The sequence below is a fragment of the Cottoperca gobio genome, chromosome 10, assembly GCF_900634415.1.
Source record: "Cottoperca gobio chromosome 10, fCotGob3.1, whole genome shotgun sequence".
In the NCBI taxonomy this organism is placed as follows: domain Eukaryota; kingdom Metazoa; phylum Chordata; class Actinopteri; order Perciformes; family Bovichtidae; genus Cottoperca; species Cottoperca gobio.
Genome location: NC_041364.1, coordinates 17,009,657 through 17,029,417, shown reverse-complemented (window position 1 = coordinate 17,029,417; position 19,761 = coordinate 17,009,657). Strand labels below are relative to the sequence as shown.

Genomic DNA, 19,761 nt, shown 5'->3' with positions numbered 1-19,761 from the left:
AAGCAATCTAAGGTCATGATTAATTAAACAATGCTTGATGGAAAAGTGTTAAAGTGCAAAAGTTAAAGACTACAGTATCTGTGCTTCATATTGCCTCTTGTATCTAGTCTTTGGCTGCTTGAGAACTAGTTCATTGAAATTACCCTCACACCCATCTCCACCCACATTAAATAATTAAGAAAAAGTCAGCATTTTCATGCACTGAACTACGGACATCTCGTTCTGTTTAGCACTCTAAAATGGTGCTGAAATGTAGTCTTCTTTTAACAAAACCACAAATAAAATCCATCTGCTAACAAATCTAATAAAAAAAATGTAACAGCATTTTATCTCCGATATGACCTTGTGTTTCACATTTTCAAAAAAGTATTTGGTCTAGTCTATTACATGTTAAAAGCTAGCTTAATTTAACTTCAGAGCAGCTGGCCATACATCACATATGAGCACTGCACTCAGGATATGTAAATTATGTATATAAGCAAGACATCCTATGTTAGCATTGCTATAGCATACTCTCTCCTGTACAGAGATAAGAGAATGCAGCACATCTTTGCTCTCCCAAGCATAGGTTTATGTTGTCAAGAGACACATGTTACAAACTATATTTTGCTTCGTTGTTATTTTGTTTATGTCTTTGGTATACATTCATACACAGCACATGCCGAAGAGCAAGGCGAGGCAGAGATTTACAGCTGTGGTTAATTTCAACAGCAAGCTGCCGCAACACGTTCAAGATATCAATATTCTGATGGTGACGAGCCAGTGGGAGGGAAGTGGGGATGCAAGAGGGAGGTGGAGGAAGACTGAGGTGCACAAGGAGTGTGTATGAGGCAGGGAGCAAGTGACTGAGCAAGAGAGTGAGAGGGTGTTTGTGAGTGTGGGAGAGAAAAAGAGAGAGAGAAACAGTAGTGATGATCGACGCCAGGCTGCCACCACTCTGTAGCAGTGAGTGGCTGCAACAAAAAGCACAGAATAACATCCCTGACTCCCTGCTCTGCTTTTTTCTCTCTCTCCCTGCGTCTCAGCTAGCAGAGGAGGGCTCCGCACAGTTCTGCAGAGGCTATGCTGAGACTGAGCCAGCGTCGGAAGCAGGATCTCTGGCTGCCATCAACAAGTTAGGGTTGGAAGACCACAGCCATGAATAAGGAACGCTTGATCTTCAATTAACCATCTGAGCAGACATCATTGCGGTGGAAGGGAAACAAAAGGGTAAAAAAAAAAAAAGGAAAAAAGGAGAGGAGGGGGGGTCTGTTCACCGGAGTCGCTCTGGATGCAACTGATCAACTTAAAAAAAAATATATATATATATATAAATAATTATTTCAAGGATTCGTGGGATGAAGGACAAGATTCAACCCTTTCTTTGAGCTTGGATTTTCAAGGACTCTAAGCAAAATAACAGGAATAACCATCATCTTGGGTCATGGAATTTCATATTTTGTTTCAATTGGGTGGGCTCAGAATTGCTTTATTTCCAAAGAGGCTGATTCCTTTTGTATTTACTCAAAAGGGTTTTTTCCCTTTGGATTTTTCTTCCATCTGGTTGCTCCAAGAGTCTGCGGAAAAGGACAGTTGAATGCAGCCTCCGATGTGCACAAAAGAATGGGTAAGTTAGTCCCTTTATATGGCAGGTCTGGACATGAATAGGGAAACAAGTAAGAGCGAGGGAGGCTAAGGACTAAAAGCTCTTCAGCCTAGTCCATTTACTGCAAATGTCCTTGATCTTCACCAACACACGAGTTCGGAATATATACATGTTAAATACCATTTGTACTGGTAAGCAGACCTCTAAAGTAATAGACTTAAGAAAAGAAACCTCAATCAATTAAAAAAAAACTAAGAACTCAAAAGGACAACAGCATATTTGAGCTGCTAAAAAAGAAAAAGAATATACGCAATAATTGATGAATGACAATAATCAGCAGAATATTAGTATTTGATCCAAATTACAGAGCACAAAATGTATGTAACATAGACTAATTAAAAATAGCAAGGGTGTGGAAACAAAGTCCAGCTCATGTCTAATTGATCATTAAATATCTAAGAAAATTACATCTCCATTAATCCTAAACTCAAAATAATCATTTTTATGTACATTGTGAAAGTTGTCAATGTAAAATATCTAAACTGGTGTATGCCTGTTTGAATGTATGTATGCATGTATGCTTGCATGTATGTATTGCAAAGAACACAAAAAGCACAATCGTCACCATGAATTAGTAATAAGTGCTCTGCAGAGATAAGCTTTCCCACCCCACAGTTCATTTTGTTATCTTTGAACCCACCCAGGTTTCCATTCAAGGTGGCCATTGGTGGGACCTGCACCAGCGGCTCTGTGTCTGTGTGTGATCAGCATGCTCCTAGTGTGCCTGCTGCCTCCTGCATCGTGCACAACCTGCCCTCAAAAATGCCGCTGTGAGGATCTGCAGTTCTACTGCGACACCCAGGGGCTTCAGGCACCCCCAGATGGTGTGGACAAGGGGGCCCTGGGGTTGTCACTACGCCACAATAGCATCACTGAGCTCAGCCCTGACCAATTCTATGGCTTCAGCCAGCTCACCTGGCTGCATTTAGACCACAACCAGATTACAACAGTACAAGAGGACGCCTTTCAAGGGCTCTACAAGCTGAAGGACCTCAATCTGAGCTCCAATCGTATCACCAAGTTGCCCAACACAACCTTCATCCACCTCATCAACCTCCAGATACTGGACCTGTCTTTCAATCAGATGACTGCATTGGAACCAGAACTGTTTCATGGACTGAGGAAACTCCAGATACTCCACCTTCGCTCTAATTTACTTCGCACCACACCTGTTCGGGCATTCTGGGACTGCCGCAGCCTGGAATATCTGGGCCTGAGCAGCAACCGTCTACGGAGTCTGGCCCGGAATGGATTTGCTGGGCTCATCAAGCTTAAAGAGCTCCACTTGGAGCACAATCAGCTGACCAAGATCAACTTGGCTCATTTCCCTCGCCTTGTTGCCCTCCAGTTTCTGTATCTGCAGTGGAATAAAATCAGCAACTTAACATGTGGCATGGAGTGGACCTGGACCACTTTAGAGAAGCTGGACCTCACGGGAAATGAAATTCGTGTCCTGACATCTGATGTGTTTCAAACGCTGCCAAATTTAAAGATTTTGCTGCTGGATAACAACAAACTAAGCAGTCTGGAGCCCCAAGTCATGGATATGTGGCAGTCTCTGGGTACCATTGGGCTGTCAAGCAACTCTTGGGAATGTACCAAAAGGATTTGCTCTCTGGCCACTTGGCTAAGCACCTTTAAGGGAAGGTGGGAACATTCCATTCTCTGCCATAGTCCTGAATATGCCCAAGGTGAGGAGATACTTGATGCTGTTTATGGATTCCAGCTTTGCCAGAATTTTTCAGCGCCGGTTGTTCAGACCATAAGTACAACCACAGACGCTACTATAGCTGCAGAGATCACAAGCTCCTTGTTTGGAATTATGCAGCCGACCCCCACGCAGGACTATGCAGAGGATTTTGGGAGCTTTACCACAGTCACTACCACAACTACCACAACACCACCACGCACTGCTCAAGCAACTACCGCTACATTGGAAGAGGCAGCTGTAACAGAGGACTTCTCTGCAATGGACAACACTGTAATGACTCATAGGGTTATCATTGGAACTATGGCCCTTCTATTTTCATTCTTTTTCATCATTTTCGTTGTGTACATCTCACGGAAGTGCTGCCCTCCCACCCTGCGCCGGATACGCCACTGTTCGGCTATTCAGAACCGCAGACAGATGAGGACCCAGCAGCGGCAGCCTATGGCAGATCTAGCTACACAGGTACCCTATAATGAGTATGAGCCCAGCCATGAAGAAGGGGCACTCGTGATCATAAACGGCTATGGGCAGTGCAAGTGTCAGCAACTGCCTTACAAAGAGTGTGAAGTATGAACTCTTATTTATTCCTAGAGCATATGGTTTGCCATTTGACCATTTCAGATGATACAGGGTTTGCTTTTTTTTCTATTTTTTTTCCAGTTTATGTATAAAGCATAATTTCTACAAGTGAGATTTAAGAATATGTGAGAAATGTTGAATGCAACAATGACAGAGGTTGGACATGACAGTTTAGGGATGATGTAGAGATAGTCACAAATTTATTTTTCTATGAATGCAAGGTTGTTCATATCAGGCAGGGGCAATCATTTTAAACAAAAAAATTGTAAAACTGTGAGATTTGTCTTCACATTATCACTATATTCTGCAGCACAGAGAAAATACTTAGCCAAATGGCCCTCTGCTAATGGAATACATTAAGTGGAGAAATGTGATTTATGTCATTTCTTTTTAAAAGTAAATATTTGAAATCATGTTTCAAACTGCACCACCGGCACTGTAAGCCAATCACTCACTCACTGGGGAAAATTATTTGGATCAATTATCATAATGTCTTTTGTTTTCCAGTTTCGTTGTTTTAAAGATAACTATTATACATTAAAAGACCAAAATGAAATTCTGATTAATAACTGAAAAATAAGTCCTTATTGTTATGTTACAAATAAAAATAAATACCCTTGAGAGAAGAACCCTGAAATTAAATTTAGCATACACAAATGTTATTACATTTACCAAATGAGACACAAATCAATTAGGCACATCTATAATCTTCCATCAGATCAAAGGCCTCTCAGTGTTTGTTTACAGAATTTATTTGGGCAGCCCACCCCAAATAAATGATTGTTTTGCTTAAATTTGGATTATTTCCAAAAATGTTTATTGTTTAGCTGCAACAAAAATGTTTATATATATATATATATATATATATATATATATAAAAACCATTTTTGTTGCAGCTTGTTGGAGCTCTCGCCCACGAGGGCCAACCACCACAAATTAATTCTCAACCTGTGGGAAACACTAAGCATTGTACATATGTGGTTAATCTCCAATATACTACACTGTTTAGCAAAAACACATGGATGACTTCCTCATCTTAGACATCAAGAACAAAATGATTAGACCTTTAAATGTACAATGCCTTGTACATGGATTCTCTAGCCCCGTAATGCCACACACACTGTGACCATAATAATTCTATCAGCCTAACCTAGTAAGTACAGTTTGCTGATTTGCTATTATATACTAGGATCAATAAATAGACGATATAGTGTGAGGGTAGCAAGTGAAAGGGTAATGACCAGCACAATGCCAGATAGGAGCGCATTTCATTCTGAAAATAAAACCTTTCCCCAGCAGCCCAGGCCCTTTACTGCTTACACACTAATCAGGACTGACAGGCCCAAGATTGAACCAATTAAGGCAAGGCAAAAATAATCTAATATTCTGTCACCCACACCAGTGATCCAGCAACATTTAGCTTGTTGAGCCACTCAAAAATAGTTCTAGTAGAATCATCCTGCATACCACATAAAAACATAATTAAACCTTTTACTTTAAGACATTGTTCTTGTTAGGGATAATGGGTTGTCATTTACAAAATTACAAATGGAATTATGATGAAGAAAACATCTTATAATAGTTCTTTGGTTCGCAGTCACAAGTGTCAAGTTAAACTGCGGTCAATAGCCTGAAAGCGAATGGAGATCCAGTGATAAGCAAACAGCAAGCCTGGGTCAGGACACATTTGTATGCAGCAGGGAGAGGATGTGCATTAGCATCAGACTAAAGCTGCTGCCGCAGCTCCGCACTTCTTTGTGTTCAGTTTGGGAGTGGGGGCAGGGTGAAAGAGAGAGGGATTGAGATAAATTGATGGGACGATGGAGAGGGGCAATGATGGGGTAATGTCTTCGTTTATTGAAACCAACCAACCAACCAATCTTTCATGCCAAGTAAAAGTAGTAAAAAAATAAATGATAAAAACTGAAGGAGCACCATGAGCTGGAAATGCACACACCAGAAACTATTTATTTACAAGTAAACCAATTAGCTACCCAATGTGTGAACAGTACAACAAGTACAGAAAGATCAAGTACAATTTTTAACACGGGATGTTTGAATATGGAATTTTCTTCGAAAGGTCAACTTTTGGCTTTTAACCAAGTCAGTGATAGCACAGCCCCTGGAGCAGAGATATCTGTCTTTGAGCAATTAGGATGCAGTTTGTTGGCTAGTGCCCCCTAGAGGTGACATGTGTGGCTTTGTCTCTTTATTGAGGCTGTCAAAATGTGGCTTCCATCTCCAAAAATGAATTCTCGTGTCATGTCTCTGTACACATTGTCATATGATGCCTACAACAACTTCTAAGAAAATGTTTGTGTAAACCAAAAATTGTTACACTTCACATTTGATTCAACGAATAACATTGCTTACACTGATCGTAATGGTTTCCAAAGTCAAGCACCTCCACTTGGTTTCTGATTTAGTTTTCTTCCAGCTTCGCACTGCTTTTACTACTGCCCTTATTATCTGTCTTGCATGTTCAATTGAGTTGAATATTTCTTAATGTCATTCAGCAAACATTATGGAGAGACTTCATTTTTTATATCACCAAGAATGGGGATGTGTGTGGAATTCCTATAGAGTTCTGTCAATCATTTGACATTTAAATGTTTAAGACTACGGTTGTACTAAGTGACTGAAAATCCACAAAATTTGTAGAAATATGCATCCCTTTGCACTCTGGCTCTTTGTAAACTGTTTTTGTTTCCTCTTGTCATCCTCTAGCCCTGGTCCCCACCCTGCCTAAAAATAAAAAAAAAAGGAAAAAAACAAGTGAACCAATCCCCTCTCTCTTACCCAACCTCTTTGTGCAAAATGAATGCTTTTCTCTTCCCATTTTCCTTTTGTATTGTAATATGTACAATTTCATATCTGTATAGTGGATAAGATGTGCCAAACTGAAAAAAAAAAAAACATTTCCCCTCAAAACATATATTTTTTAAATAAAATGGTTATAATTTACAGAGTGTTTGCTAACTGATGAATGCTCACAACTTGGTTTGGTCTTTCATTATAGTTTGGTTTAATATATAAATCGTTAGCAATCCTGAGGCAAACCAAATCAAACCCAACCGTTGATGAAGTTGATATGCAGCAGTATATTGTGAAATGTCTGAAAGTATGTGTCAAATGAAACTACATTTAAATGTCTAATATCTTTGCTTGGCACAGTTTAGAGCACTAAAGGTTAAAGGATAAATGTGATTCATATTCCCTTCGGTCATATATGTCAACATAATGATTACAACATCTACTTTACAAGTGGATGAGATTAAAATAAATCCCAATTATGTTGTTAACTCTTGTTTCAGGTGTTCACAATGTGAAGGAGCTTTAAACCCCAGTATGCAGTGTTTTTACAGTTCTGGATATGGGCATTTAAATAGAATAATGCAGAAAAATCTGTGCCATGTACTGTTGTCTACTGGAGGAAGAGGAAGATTTAAAAGAAAGCTGCAACTATTGATTGTTTTAATTATCAATTACTTTCTCAATTATTCTTTTCAATTATTTGTTAATTGTCTATTAAGTGTTGACAAATATTCACAAATGGCCATCACAAGTCTCATGAACCGAAGGCAACGTGTTAAACTATCTATTTTTGTTCAAACAGTCCAAATCTCAAATGTATTGAATTTATAATGATATTTAAACAAAGGAAAGTGTTAAAACTTCACATTTGAGAACATAAAAACAGCAAATTATTTAGGGTTTTTTTCTAGCTAAATGCCTATATTGAATAATCCATTAGCTGACTGTATATCTGCACAACTAGTAGTAATTTAGGACGTATTAGTCATCAGGGTGTTTACTAACAGTTCTCAGTTAATGCTCCAGTGAGGTAAAAAAAATAAAAATGGTTTTGGGTGAAATTATTAACCATTTGATTTTTCATCTAACTAACTAAATGTTTTAACAAATTAAAACTACATTTAAGTACTGTGAGGCAAGCGTTAGTGCAGTAAAAACTACAGAGAATAATCTCAGCAACCCGGTAAAACCAAAAATGACCCAGAGCAACAGATAACGCATGGAATTGCCTGTGGCAGTTTTCAGAACAACAAAGGATGAAAGGATTTTTAAAGGCTGGCTTTATACTCTGAGTTTTTGCAAATTGGACATGGCAGATACTACCTGTGCAGATGCAATTTTGGGTTTCCAGCTGAGCAGATTGTATGCATGTTGATCAAGACAAGTCTACCTATTCTACCATAGCAGTTTTGAAAATTGAAACTGCATGGTGTACACCATGAATATCATAGAAGCCGAGAATCTTTGACCACAGCATGAATCTTACCCACACACAATGTGAATTGTTTGTTACGATGTAAATGTCAAAGTAATGTCTCCAAATGCCAATTAAGGAGACAAAGTAAACATTGCATCACCCATTTGTGGAAGGAAATACTTTTTACCTCATTTTATGTTTACATAGAAACATTGTGAGAAGAGAAACAACACCCACATGTCATCTGGTAAGTCAAAGTAACTCCTCAAACTGATTCTTTTGAGACCATTTAATGATATGACATCTAATTGAGACCAAGAGCCGCTTACGTTCCATTCCAGGAGTCTTGACCGATGGGGCTCACTCTTTTGAGATTAGTGAACTAAAACTATATAAACAACTGAGAGAAAAAAACCTTAAAAGGGTTCAAATTTCAGTTCATTGCACAGCAGACGAAATCTTTTGACAAATGCCCGTTGTAATTCAGCCTATATTTTCTTGTTGCACAGTCATTCTTCTGTCAACCATTTTTCAATTGGACAGCTGTATAACTTTCAGACAGACAGACACTTAATATTACATGACACATCCCAGACTGGGGACTTAAAACAAAAAACTCTCCCAAGAAAACGCTATGCCAAGCTTTTCTAATTTGTCAGAAACAAAACAAGCCTAATGTGCTCAAAAGAAAGAGCATAAGAGTTTACTTTAAAGACTGTAGGTAGGCAGTTTCAGGTAGACAAGTTAACTGACATGTATACTCTATCTGAAGGAATTTATATAGGCCGACATGGCTATCAAACTTTAAGAACCACTTCAATTTTACCTGGTCTTTTTTGATGAGGCCTACAAAGAGCAAGCTTCAGTAATTAACCTACAGAGCGTACCCAGGTAGTGGAGGCAATAAACCGATGAATCTGACTACATGGCATCAGGCGTCGGCAGGGTTGAAGGACTCAGAGCTTATGTATGCTTCACATACTCATTATGAGGCCAATCAATCTAAAATGCTTAAGAGGAAGGACATATTGATCTGGGCTGTCATCAACAAATATCACCCATATATATATATATATATATATATATATATATATATATATATATATATATATATATATATCCTAACCATAACACATTTAATGCCAGTCCATCACAAAATCAATTAGGGCTCCAAGTGCAAACAATAGAGGGATGAGCAAACCCACTAACTGCAAAATGCTGAACATTCCCGTTTATCTTGAACTTCGCTTCTCACACAAAAACAACTACATATTCAATCTTTGCATTCTAAATTAATTAATTGGTTCTTACATCAAGGGTAAGAGGAAAGTTGGTGACAGATCCAGACACAAAATTCTTTAATATAACTACACAGAAATTAAAAAGGAACTATAAATAATTGTAAAGGAACTATTAAAGTGGCCTATAGAGAAAATAAAGCAGTAATTATCCTAATAAGCAATGTAAAAGGTGTTGAGACAAGTACTGTTGAACACCAAGACCAACCACATCGACATCTGCAAACTTCAGTCTTAAAATAAACCGAATATAAGATATTACAAACATCTGAGCATAAATAATTAAAAGCAAAAACTAAAGAGACAATTGTACAAGAGCAGCGCTATCACCTATACAGACTGTGTCCATACTTACGGCATCAGCCAGTGGCTCACTCCCTCAAGTTGACCGTCACAGACAGAGACCATAGTTACTTACATTGTTGTAGTTTTATTTCCCTCTTTGTGGTGCATTGTTTCAGTTAAAACAGGCTAAATAAGAACAGTCTAGGCACTCCAGATGTCAAGTCGACCATTTCAGCCTCCTACCCACAAAGCAATGCTCTTAAATTATAGGCAAATGGTTCAAAATGTCATAAAACATTAAATAAAATGCACTGCTGAAAGCACTTGCTTTAAGTAACAGCTCTGACAGCTCCACCTCAAGTGTAGACAAACGTTTTCTGTACAAAATAAATGGATGACAGCAAATATCAATACATTATCCTGAATACCTCCCCAAACTGCTGGATTACAAAACAATAGTGGTTTGCATTGTTTTATGACCGCTAGAAGGTACTTTGTCCGAATACAAACTGGAACTTTTCGAAGTGGACTTTACATGTTCTCCTCATGTCTGCTGGGGTGTCCTTCAGCTGCTTCAGTTCAAAGACTTGCAGGTCAGGTGAACTGGAAACGCATCATTCCCTGCAGCCTTGAAGTGATGGTCTGTCTAAACATCAGTATCTGTATGCATGTTTTAAAACTGTGATAGAGTGGTGACCTGTCCATCTACACTGAATGTGTTCTTGGATAGGCTCTAGTCCCCTGGGCCCTGAACAGGATATAGGGAACGGATGAATAGATATTGGTAAAGGTTACAACAAATCAATATTAAATATCTCGAGTATGTGCTGAATGTACTCCTGCAGGGAAAGAAATGTGGGGTTTTTGAGGAAAGGAGTTAAAATGAGTCATTTGTTTAATAATGTCATAAAATAAAGCAATCCCCATTCTCCTTTTTAATTTAATATAATTAATTTATTGATGCCAAAGTCAGTGGTATGTCTGATGAAAACAAATGGACTTAATTACGTGTGTGAATGTGTGTGCATCATTTAGAGATATTCATCACAGCTCAATTCACTTTAATTCAGTCTGCATCACCTTCAAGCCAATGTAATTATCTGGATGAACACAATTGCAAACAACATATTCAAATCATGGTTTTCTTATAATGTTGAACAATGTGTGCATGTGATAATTAAATAATGTATTACAATGCTCCTAAGACCAAAAGCACACTTGATATCTCCTGTTTTATTTAAAGTGACTATACTGCTAACAAGTTCACCATATCAAGATAGAGTGATAATTAGTCAGTTTTGTGTTTACAGATCATTTTCGCTGCTTAAAAACCTGTTAGGTTCAATCTTAATGTGACAGCATTAAAATGAGACTTAAGCATTATGAAAAGAAAATCTGGTCCATTCTAGCGCGATGGGCAACGCAACTACAAAAACAATTACCAAAGTGAAATTCCCAGCATTGTTATGTAATAAAGTGCATGGGAGTCGTAACATTTTTTATGTTCTTAAGAAAAACATTTGAAATGGTCTCACAGAAGATAAGAAACCAAGATTTGATCATAATTGGATGAGAACAATTTGCATATTTAGCAACATACAAAAAACATTTCTGGAACCTTGACAACAGCACATTATGTATTGGATGTATTGTAGTTTTTAATTGGCTCCATTAGGCTGCTGGTTCTTTTCTTGTCTGATGAGCTGCCAGCTGGTTGGGGTTTTTCCAACTACAGGTTCTATAGCCTGGGCTAAAGCACTAATATTAACATTTGCTAATTGTGCTAATTATAGAGGTATTGTTTTCTACTGCTTCAGTAATTTGGGACACTTGAGCTTCGACACCTCCAATCAGCTTTTAGTCAGCATTAATATACCTGAATGGTTTTTCTTATAAAAAGAGGAAGGAATTTCTTGTCCAATACAGCTGCAAGATTAAATTAAATCAATGTAAGACTCCTCTCTTATACTGATACAGTCCTATAGCCACTGAAATGTTAAAACATAATAATGATATTAATAATGCAAATGGTGTGCACAATTTTGTATACCCTTGTCATCAGACTTTATATATTTATTTATTGTTTATAATATTTTGTCAATAAATGCATCAAAAATAAATGCTGCTCAGATCTTAAATTATGGTAAATACTGGTTTTGAACAACTGCAATTCAGAATTGTTATTTTCCCATTGAACCAGCAAAAGTTGATTTCAGTGGATTCTCAATAGATGTGGAACAGATTGAAATTTAAAAAAGGGACTCAATTAAAAGGATATTACAAAAGGCATACAAAAAACATATGACCGTGTATCCCCTTCTATATCACAACAATGGGAATGCTGTCAGAGGCCAGTTAAATGGGAGACTGTTTATTTTAATGTTATGAATTTTCTTTATAAAGTACAGTAAACAAAGTTAAGACACGTAACTGAACTGATAACTAAAAAAAGATTAATAGTTATCAAATGGTTCCCATTTAACCTTCAAAACTACTTCTTACTCCTTAGGAGTAATAAAACTCCAATTCAAAAGAAGAATGCAAGATGAATTTGACTGCTCTGCAGCATCACATTTGCCATGTGCGCACAAAAGGGATATTTGGAGGAATTAAGTAATCCCAAGGGCTAAAACAGAGAGCTTTTTAGGCTGAAAAGCAAATTGCATACTTAAACCAGTACTGCAGCAACACATTGTGCCTCAGACTGTATAACAAATGGGGGGAAGGTTCAGACAGGGAAACAATAATATATTAATCTCCAGAAATACATATTAACCTGTACAGACAAAGGTTGGCAAAATTGCCAATAAAATCATCCATTACTAAAAGCGCCAGACAAGTTTATAAGAAGGGCAAGCATGTTTCCCATGGGTTAAGTTCATGCACCCATTCAACTGATAAAAGGGGAAGTTAGACTTCAACTGTAGCATTACAAAATGTACATTCATGAGGCGAAGGCATTATTTATCCTTTTAGCTGTTAAGGGGGAAAAGAGTGCATCTTATCTACCTGTCAGCAAAGCGAATCAAAAAGCCTAGAATTCACCAGCAAAAGATCAAGGGCCAGGTCTGGTAAACGTTGCCTGACAGGCTGTTACTGACAGACCAGTGTTTTATGGAGGCTGTAAATATACAAAAAGCCTTGGGGACACTAAATCTTTCCACTGTTACATTGTGTGGGGTGTAATTTGTTTTAATTATGCATTTAGATGAGATTACAACTAGATAAATTGAACTGCTTTCACGCTGGTCTTGCATTAGGTCTAGCCCCTTCGAACGCTGCTCCCATTTTTTGCACACAAAAAAAAACGAACAAAAAAACTTTGGACCACTACACTCTACATTGTCTGTTAATGTTTTAGCCCTGTATACTATATTTTCACCCTTTTGGATTTGCATCATCGCTAACATTTTATAAACTTGAGCCGCGCCGCCGCGCCCCGCCCGAATAAAAGTGCATGTCTATTAGTATCCCCCCATTAGAGGTAACTTGGTGTGGCGTTGTTTTTAAACTCGACACCCATCATGATTTTCATTATCAGGTAGGCAGGGTAGATATGCTCCAAGATCCACTCAATCTAAAATGTGTTTAAAATGAGCGGCAACTATGCAGACACTGAGGAATAGGGATAAAGCTAAATTCTGTCACTCACTGTAGATTCCCAAGGCAAAAAGACAGCACGAGCTGGGAAAAGAGTGAGCCATCCAGAGAAAAAGAGACACAAACTGGAAGGGAAAGATTGTAAAGATGGAAGAAACGAGAAAGAGGATTTAGCGGCGAGAAAGCAAAGTGTAAGGGAAATACTACAGAGCTCCGAGTGGGCTGACTATATTGAGAAACACAGGGGAAAAAAGGGCATTGAAGAGAGATGCAGGGGTTCCACCGCAGTGGCCAGGCATGTCCTTTACATGCAGGTCCAGATGATAATGTATCACTTCAAATTAAAGGAATTTAAATGTCAACAGCTTAATATGTCAAAGCAAGCTAGCATCACTCTCTTCTGTGAAACAAAACTCTAAGAGATGCTGGGAACTATAGATGCATTATTAATCAAAAGTGGCAGAAACAGTTACACTCAACACGTGCCATGCCAAACTGTCATGACAATATAGAATAATTGAGGCCACGCTATGTGGCAGTGCTGGGGCTACTTTACCCCCACCCGTCTTTCCCCTTCACTGGCTGAGTAGACAAGCTCTAGTCTTGTTAAATGATCATCATAACACAGTACACACTTTCCACAACAGGACCAGTGAAAAAAAAACACTTGGCCCCTTATTCCAGTAATACAACAACATAATGTGTTCTATATATCAAGACATTCGCCACATTTTTGTTTCTCAAATCTCAAAGTCAGCCTTCCTTTCCCAAGGGTACGCCACGTCTCCAATCAATGTGCTATATAAAAGTATATTAACACACAGCTTGGAAAGTTTAAAATTAGAACTAAAAAGAATGTCCAACAAATAGAAAAGAAACACTAAAAAATAAAAGAAATGTATGTATAATTTAATAAAAATCCACCTGACATCTGAAACAAAATTAAAAGATGGTGCCACAGTCTATTAGACTGAAATTGAGCTTTTTAGCCACTTTACTGATTGCTTTTATTAGTATAATCCCAGTTCTATGTAGATCATGGAGACATTTATTTCAGAGACAATTCAAAAGTAATTTTCAAATAACCAATTGAATACTCTCTGCAAGAGTCTAATTTCTCCTATTTAACCGATAGATGTAATATTCCAACACTTTTTCCCATTCATTGATTTTTCCTCTCGTGGTTGTTTGTCTAGTGTACTGTGGGGATCCTCAGTTGAGGGCATACACCCAGAATTAGGTTACATATGACAAAATCACAGAAAAAGGCTGGTTCCGCAATTGTCCACTCTGTCACAATATATTTAATTGAATGTAGGAGACTATCTAGTGGGTTGTTGTCAAACTCAAAAAAATGCATGCAACACTATTTAGGTCATCACACATGATGGTAGCTGGCACTTTCTTTGTTAGTGACCACTGCTTGCTCAATATTTTCTTTTATTATTTCTACATTGAAGAATATCGATATTTTTTTACCTGGAAAATAAACGGTAGACTAACATATGGCAAACACGATAAACGGCAAGTAATTGATTTTGAACAAAGCCCAAGTTTCAATCCTTGAAATGCCTGAGAAGATGGTGAGGTAAGGCTGTCTAACAGAATGCTCGTCAAAGTGTCTGAAGGAGAGGAAGAAGAATTGAGAAGGGGGTAAACACAACTTATAGCTGGAGGGCATGAAGAAGCAGAAGGGATGAGAGAGAGAAAGAGAATGATTTAGGAGTCCATCCAACAGCCTCATCTGTGAGTGTAAACCCATATGCTGTAATGGCAAGATACTGTTTAATGACTTGCAGTGCCCCATCTACAATCAGAAATGTATTCGGACAAAATCAAGGCCATCAAAACACATGCAGCCAAATCAGTGATAAGTATGGCCCTATAGAAGGGCAAATCCTTTCCTGCATGAATGACATATTTCAAAGTACCTCTACAGCTCTGCTTTAGAATGAGAGCACACACATCCTCATCAAGTCAATGTGAGGTTTGTTTAGTCTGCCACGTTTAATCACAGATGCAGTCAGGTTACCGGTCACACTGTCTAATATTGATTTAAATGCTATGACACACCAAACAGACAGTAAAGAACTAGTGGCGACGAAGATGACTGTTGCGTCCCCTCACGTTGACTGCGTATTTGCAAAAAGTCACATTTGAACACACCGCAAAGACTACAGAGTCAACAGCAAACTAGTACTTATAATCTGCGCCAGCATGAGAGGATATAACTCTTAACAGCAGGCAGCGGTAGTCTGTATTAGTCATTAAACGGGAAACCGGAAGACCTATGACTGTAAATATACAAGCCTTTGTTAAGATACACGATTCAACATGACAAATCCGCGCCAGGGACTGTCTGCAGGGCCGAAAAGTGCCAACAGTGCAGGACTCACCACAAAAACAAAAAGGCCCACAGAGAGCCAGACATTGACCGGCAGCTGACATCGGTTTGGTGTGTCGCAGCCTTAAGGCACCAGGTCGAGGCACCAGGTCGAGACACCAGCTATCTCACTATGCTAACCCCATGTCAGCCACAGTTCTAAAAGGCTGTACAAGGCCATTAAATGCACACAGTGAACAAAGACATATTATGCTTCTCATTGGTTTCCTTCATCTGGCCAAATGAGCAGCCAAGTCCCTGTCATGTCCACTCATCATCACTGTGGTGATTAAATGTGTTCTGTAAATCTAAGTTCTTAAGTCATACAGGGCTACATGAGTGGCATGGAGGCGCCCAGTCAAGGAGAAAACTTGTTTTGAAGCAGACCAGAGATGCTGCATGAATGCCTGAACCTTAAAATAAACTGGCAGTGTTCAGGATGAGCAATGAGAGCAAACCATGGCTGTAATGCCTGAGCATGGACAGGACAATATTAAGAGAAAATGACATGCAAACTTAATGGAGATCTGACTTCTTGTTATTGTGTCCGTCAGGTTCAGTGAAAAACATTTGTCTACAGTTTACAAATGTTACATCCACCAGCTTGTAAATTGTTTAAAACTGTACTTCCAAGCTTGTGTGATAATTCTCCACAGCCCTTTATGCCTGTATGGAACATGATATTATTCTATTTCTCATGCCCAGTGCATCCCATGAAATCCAAATCACAAAACATCAGCACCGAGGGAAACGATAAACATTTTCCAAATGGAGCAAAAACAAAAACCAGGGATTTAGCCATGATTGTATGTATCCTTTTAATATCAAATACTTGCCCCCAAGTACTACCGAGATGAGCCAAACTACTACACTACTACTACAAAATACTACTTTACCATACTGAAACAAAGCTAGTTTCTCTGAACTGCAGAGTTAATGCAACCGTCATAAATATTTAAGTACCACCTTGATATGCTGTTATCATATCAGCCAAAGGGGCTGTGTTTCTGGTCCTGTATGTTTGTCTGTTGCTTAGCAGAATCCCTCAAAACCTACTTAGAAGATTTCAGTGACATAACATGGAGAGTTTGGTCAAGGGCCAAGAAGACACATTCATTTTGGGTGCAGATTTGCCCACTTATTAAGCAGGCAGGCTTAGGACATTGCCCAATAGTAAATAACCTGACCCAGCAGCCATGCAGCAGATGTGCCAGTCCTAAATTGGCCTATTTATAATATACCTATAGACCTTTAAAATACTGTTTTATATAATGTTAGGTTACCTCTTAACTTAAGAAGGTTATTGCTGTAGGTAGTAAGCAAGCTACACAGGAATGCTAAAAATTAGCAGTCACCATTCAAGCCTATAGTCGGTACTTGTACAAATTGGAAATCAATTTGCAGCATTTGCTTTGTTAAGATATTTGCGCTCTGGCAGAATTATTGTTGTGTGTGGATAAGAGTTAGACTGCTCTACTATCACACTGCCTGTCAAAACATCCATTACATCCACAGGACTTCACTAATGAAATGGTAAATATGTGCACTTCATAATTTGACCTCTAAAGACAGGAAGTACAACAGAAAACAGATAAAGTTTTAAGCTCATAAATGGTAATAAATAAGGCATTACCACAACAACATTTTTCTGGATGACACTGAAATTATGCTGTTACAGGGAGGATATTCAGGGTGCACAGACACTGAAACTCCATTGTGAAGTAGTACGCAACATATTTTTGAAGAGATATATGATGATAATCCATCCAGATACTTCCGTAATCCTTTGATTACACAAGAAACATTGACTTTGTGGATTCATCATTTTAAGAAAATGATAGAATCTAAGTGGATTTAACAGTATAAGATGGATTCAGACTATGCATCACATGTGAATTTTGGATGGATAGATAAAGTCAATGATCTACTCTAAAACAACCAGATAGAAAGTGGAATCTATATGTACAACATAAAGTAAGTAAAGCATAATAGAAATTGCATAATTTGTTACAATTTATTTGGAAACAGAAACTATGGTACTTATGATATCTACTGTCAACTAGAGACACCAGACTTTTGATTTCTTCGGCTGAATGGTTAGAAAATGAAAGCCCTGAAGCGACGTTCATCAACAAGTAGTTTGTGTTTTGATATAGCTTACCGATGACTACTCTCACCCTTGAAAAGTGTTGATTTCATAAACATAATGGCTTATCATTTGTTTAACAAAACAAATAGTATAGACCATCTGTGTTCCCTGGTATCATACTAACCCCATTTAAACCTAGTCACTTCGTGCCGATTTTAAAAAGCTACCTGTAAATGTATCCAAGAAACTAAACTGATTGAAATCCAAGGTTTCTTAATACATCCATGGTCTGTGTGCTCTGTCTTTGTGATAACGGCAGCTTACCTTGCAATAAAATTAAACTGAGTCTGTGATGATGAAAAAAAGCAGCAACAACAGCCGCTCCAAATTTTAGAAGTACCACCACACAGCAATAGATCAAAAACTCCACCAGTCCCCATCAAAACCACCAATCTCATATTCCAGTCAAAAAACAATCACAAAGCTCACATGTCACATGTCACATAGACAATTAATACATGTATACCAATCCCATCTCCTTTTTCTGGGATTTGCAGAGCCTATCCCCAGCTATGGCCCTAGAATTAGATAACTTGATATTTTTCTTTTCACAACTTCAAGTAAGGCAAGTAATTGGCTGGATGACAAATATAACCATTATGATTTTTTCCCATAGGGCTTTGTACAGTTTTGTATGCGCTAGGATTCACTTGGATCCATTCAAGTTCGACTTCATCTTAAAAGTATATTTTGTTTATGTTAAACGCAGGGGTAATGCTTAGTTGTGTTTTCAAAGTTTATATGGTCTGAAATGAACACCTCTTAAATTAAATAGTTTAGACTGTGGTATGTCTTTTGACCTTACAAGTTACCCTGTCAAACTACTGTCCAATAAAGACAAAATGCAAATATAGAAATAAAATAACAGCGCTGTTGGGTTGAGGATACAACTTAGAGTTGGGTGTGGTGGCAACATGTAGTAAATGGAAAGGTAAGACACTTACATTGCCCATATACTCAGACAGAAGGTCCTGAAGAGCCTGGCGCACAGAATTGCATTCGGCCACTATGCGCTCCCTGCGGTCATCACGTGTGCAAGAAGAGTCGGCCATGAGGGCAGCACCACTGATAATGCTCTCAAGGCGCTCCTCCAGGGAGGGACGGAAGCGCTCCTCACTGAACGCCAAGGGGTCCACGATGATTTGTTTCTGTGAGGAAGAGTCAAGAGGGGAAATTAGAAAGAGAGGAAAACATGCTAAAAGTCATCATAGTACATTGATCTCTCCTTCTACAAGCCACAAAGACAGAAATCTGGCAAGCAAGGGGAGAGAAAGGCTGATCTGACAGACTCACAGGGGGGGCTGGAAAACCTGAAGAAAAGAATGTGTTGAGCGGTCTCATTTGTGTCCATAGGTCAAAAGACAATTACCTGGTCTACAGTTTCAGTAGCGGTGCAATAAAGGTATGTTTCTTGACTAATTATGGTACGACCAGGGAATTAGGGTACAGTCACTTTTGTCTTCAATTTAATTAAATTGCCTTACATTCCACACAAGTGCAATAGACAGTCAACTGAAAAACTATTTGATTGGCTTGTGCAAAAAACATGACTGTCCTTTCCAAATCGGACTCAGGACTGCCCTCTTTTGATCTGTTTCACAGAGAGAAAATGACAATGGGTTATCCAAAAGCTAAAGTCTGTTACAAAGTACAAGTTAGCGGTGAGGAACTTTTTTTCTTTATCCTCTTTAAGACTAGGCCTGCTCCTCTGCTCTCCTGATTATCATTTGTTTGACTTGTTAAATATAGCTTCAAAAATGCACTCTCAGTGCCCTGACTGGAGAACACAAGTCAAAAAAATATAACCAATCTTTCAGAATGGTAAAAACACAGAAACAGAAAAGTTCTTCTAAGGACCTGCTGAATAAATCAAAAAGGGA

The 19,761-nt window shown here is 38.4% G+C and overlaps 2 protein-coding genes across 2 annotated transcripts in view; one reads left to right on the top strand and one right to left on the bottom strand.

Moving 5' to 3' along the window:
- ctnna1 (catenin (cadherin-associated protein), alpha 1) overlaps positions 1–19,761 on the bottom strand; it is a 71,635-nt gene that overhangs the window by 36,253 nt on the left and 15,621 nt on the right. Inside the window, exon 7 of the mRNA XM_029440876.1 lies at positions 18,826–19,029. Within this exon, the coding sequence (XP_029296736.1) occupies positions 18,826–19,029 (204 nt within the window). The remainder of the gene's footprint in view (positions 1–18,825; positions 19,030–19,761) is intronic.
- On the top strand, positions 1,504–4,760 carry lrrtm2 (leucine rich repeat transmembrane neuronal 2). Its single transcript, XM_029440877.1, has 2 exons — positions 1,504–1,606; positions 2,290–4,760. Exons 1-2 carry the CDS (start codon positions 1,603–1,605, stop codon positions 3,927–3,929), a joined length of 1,644 nt encoding a protein of 547 aa, XP_029296737.1. The 5' UTR covers positions 1,504–1,602; the 3' UTR covers positions 3,930–4,760.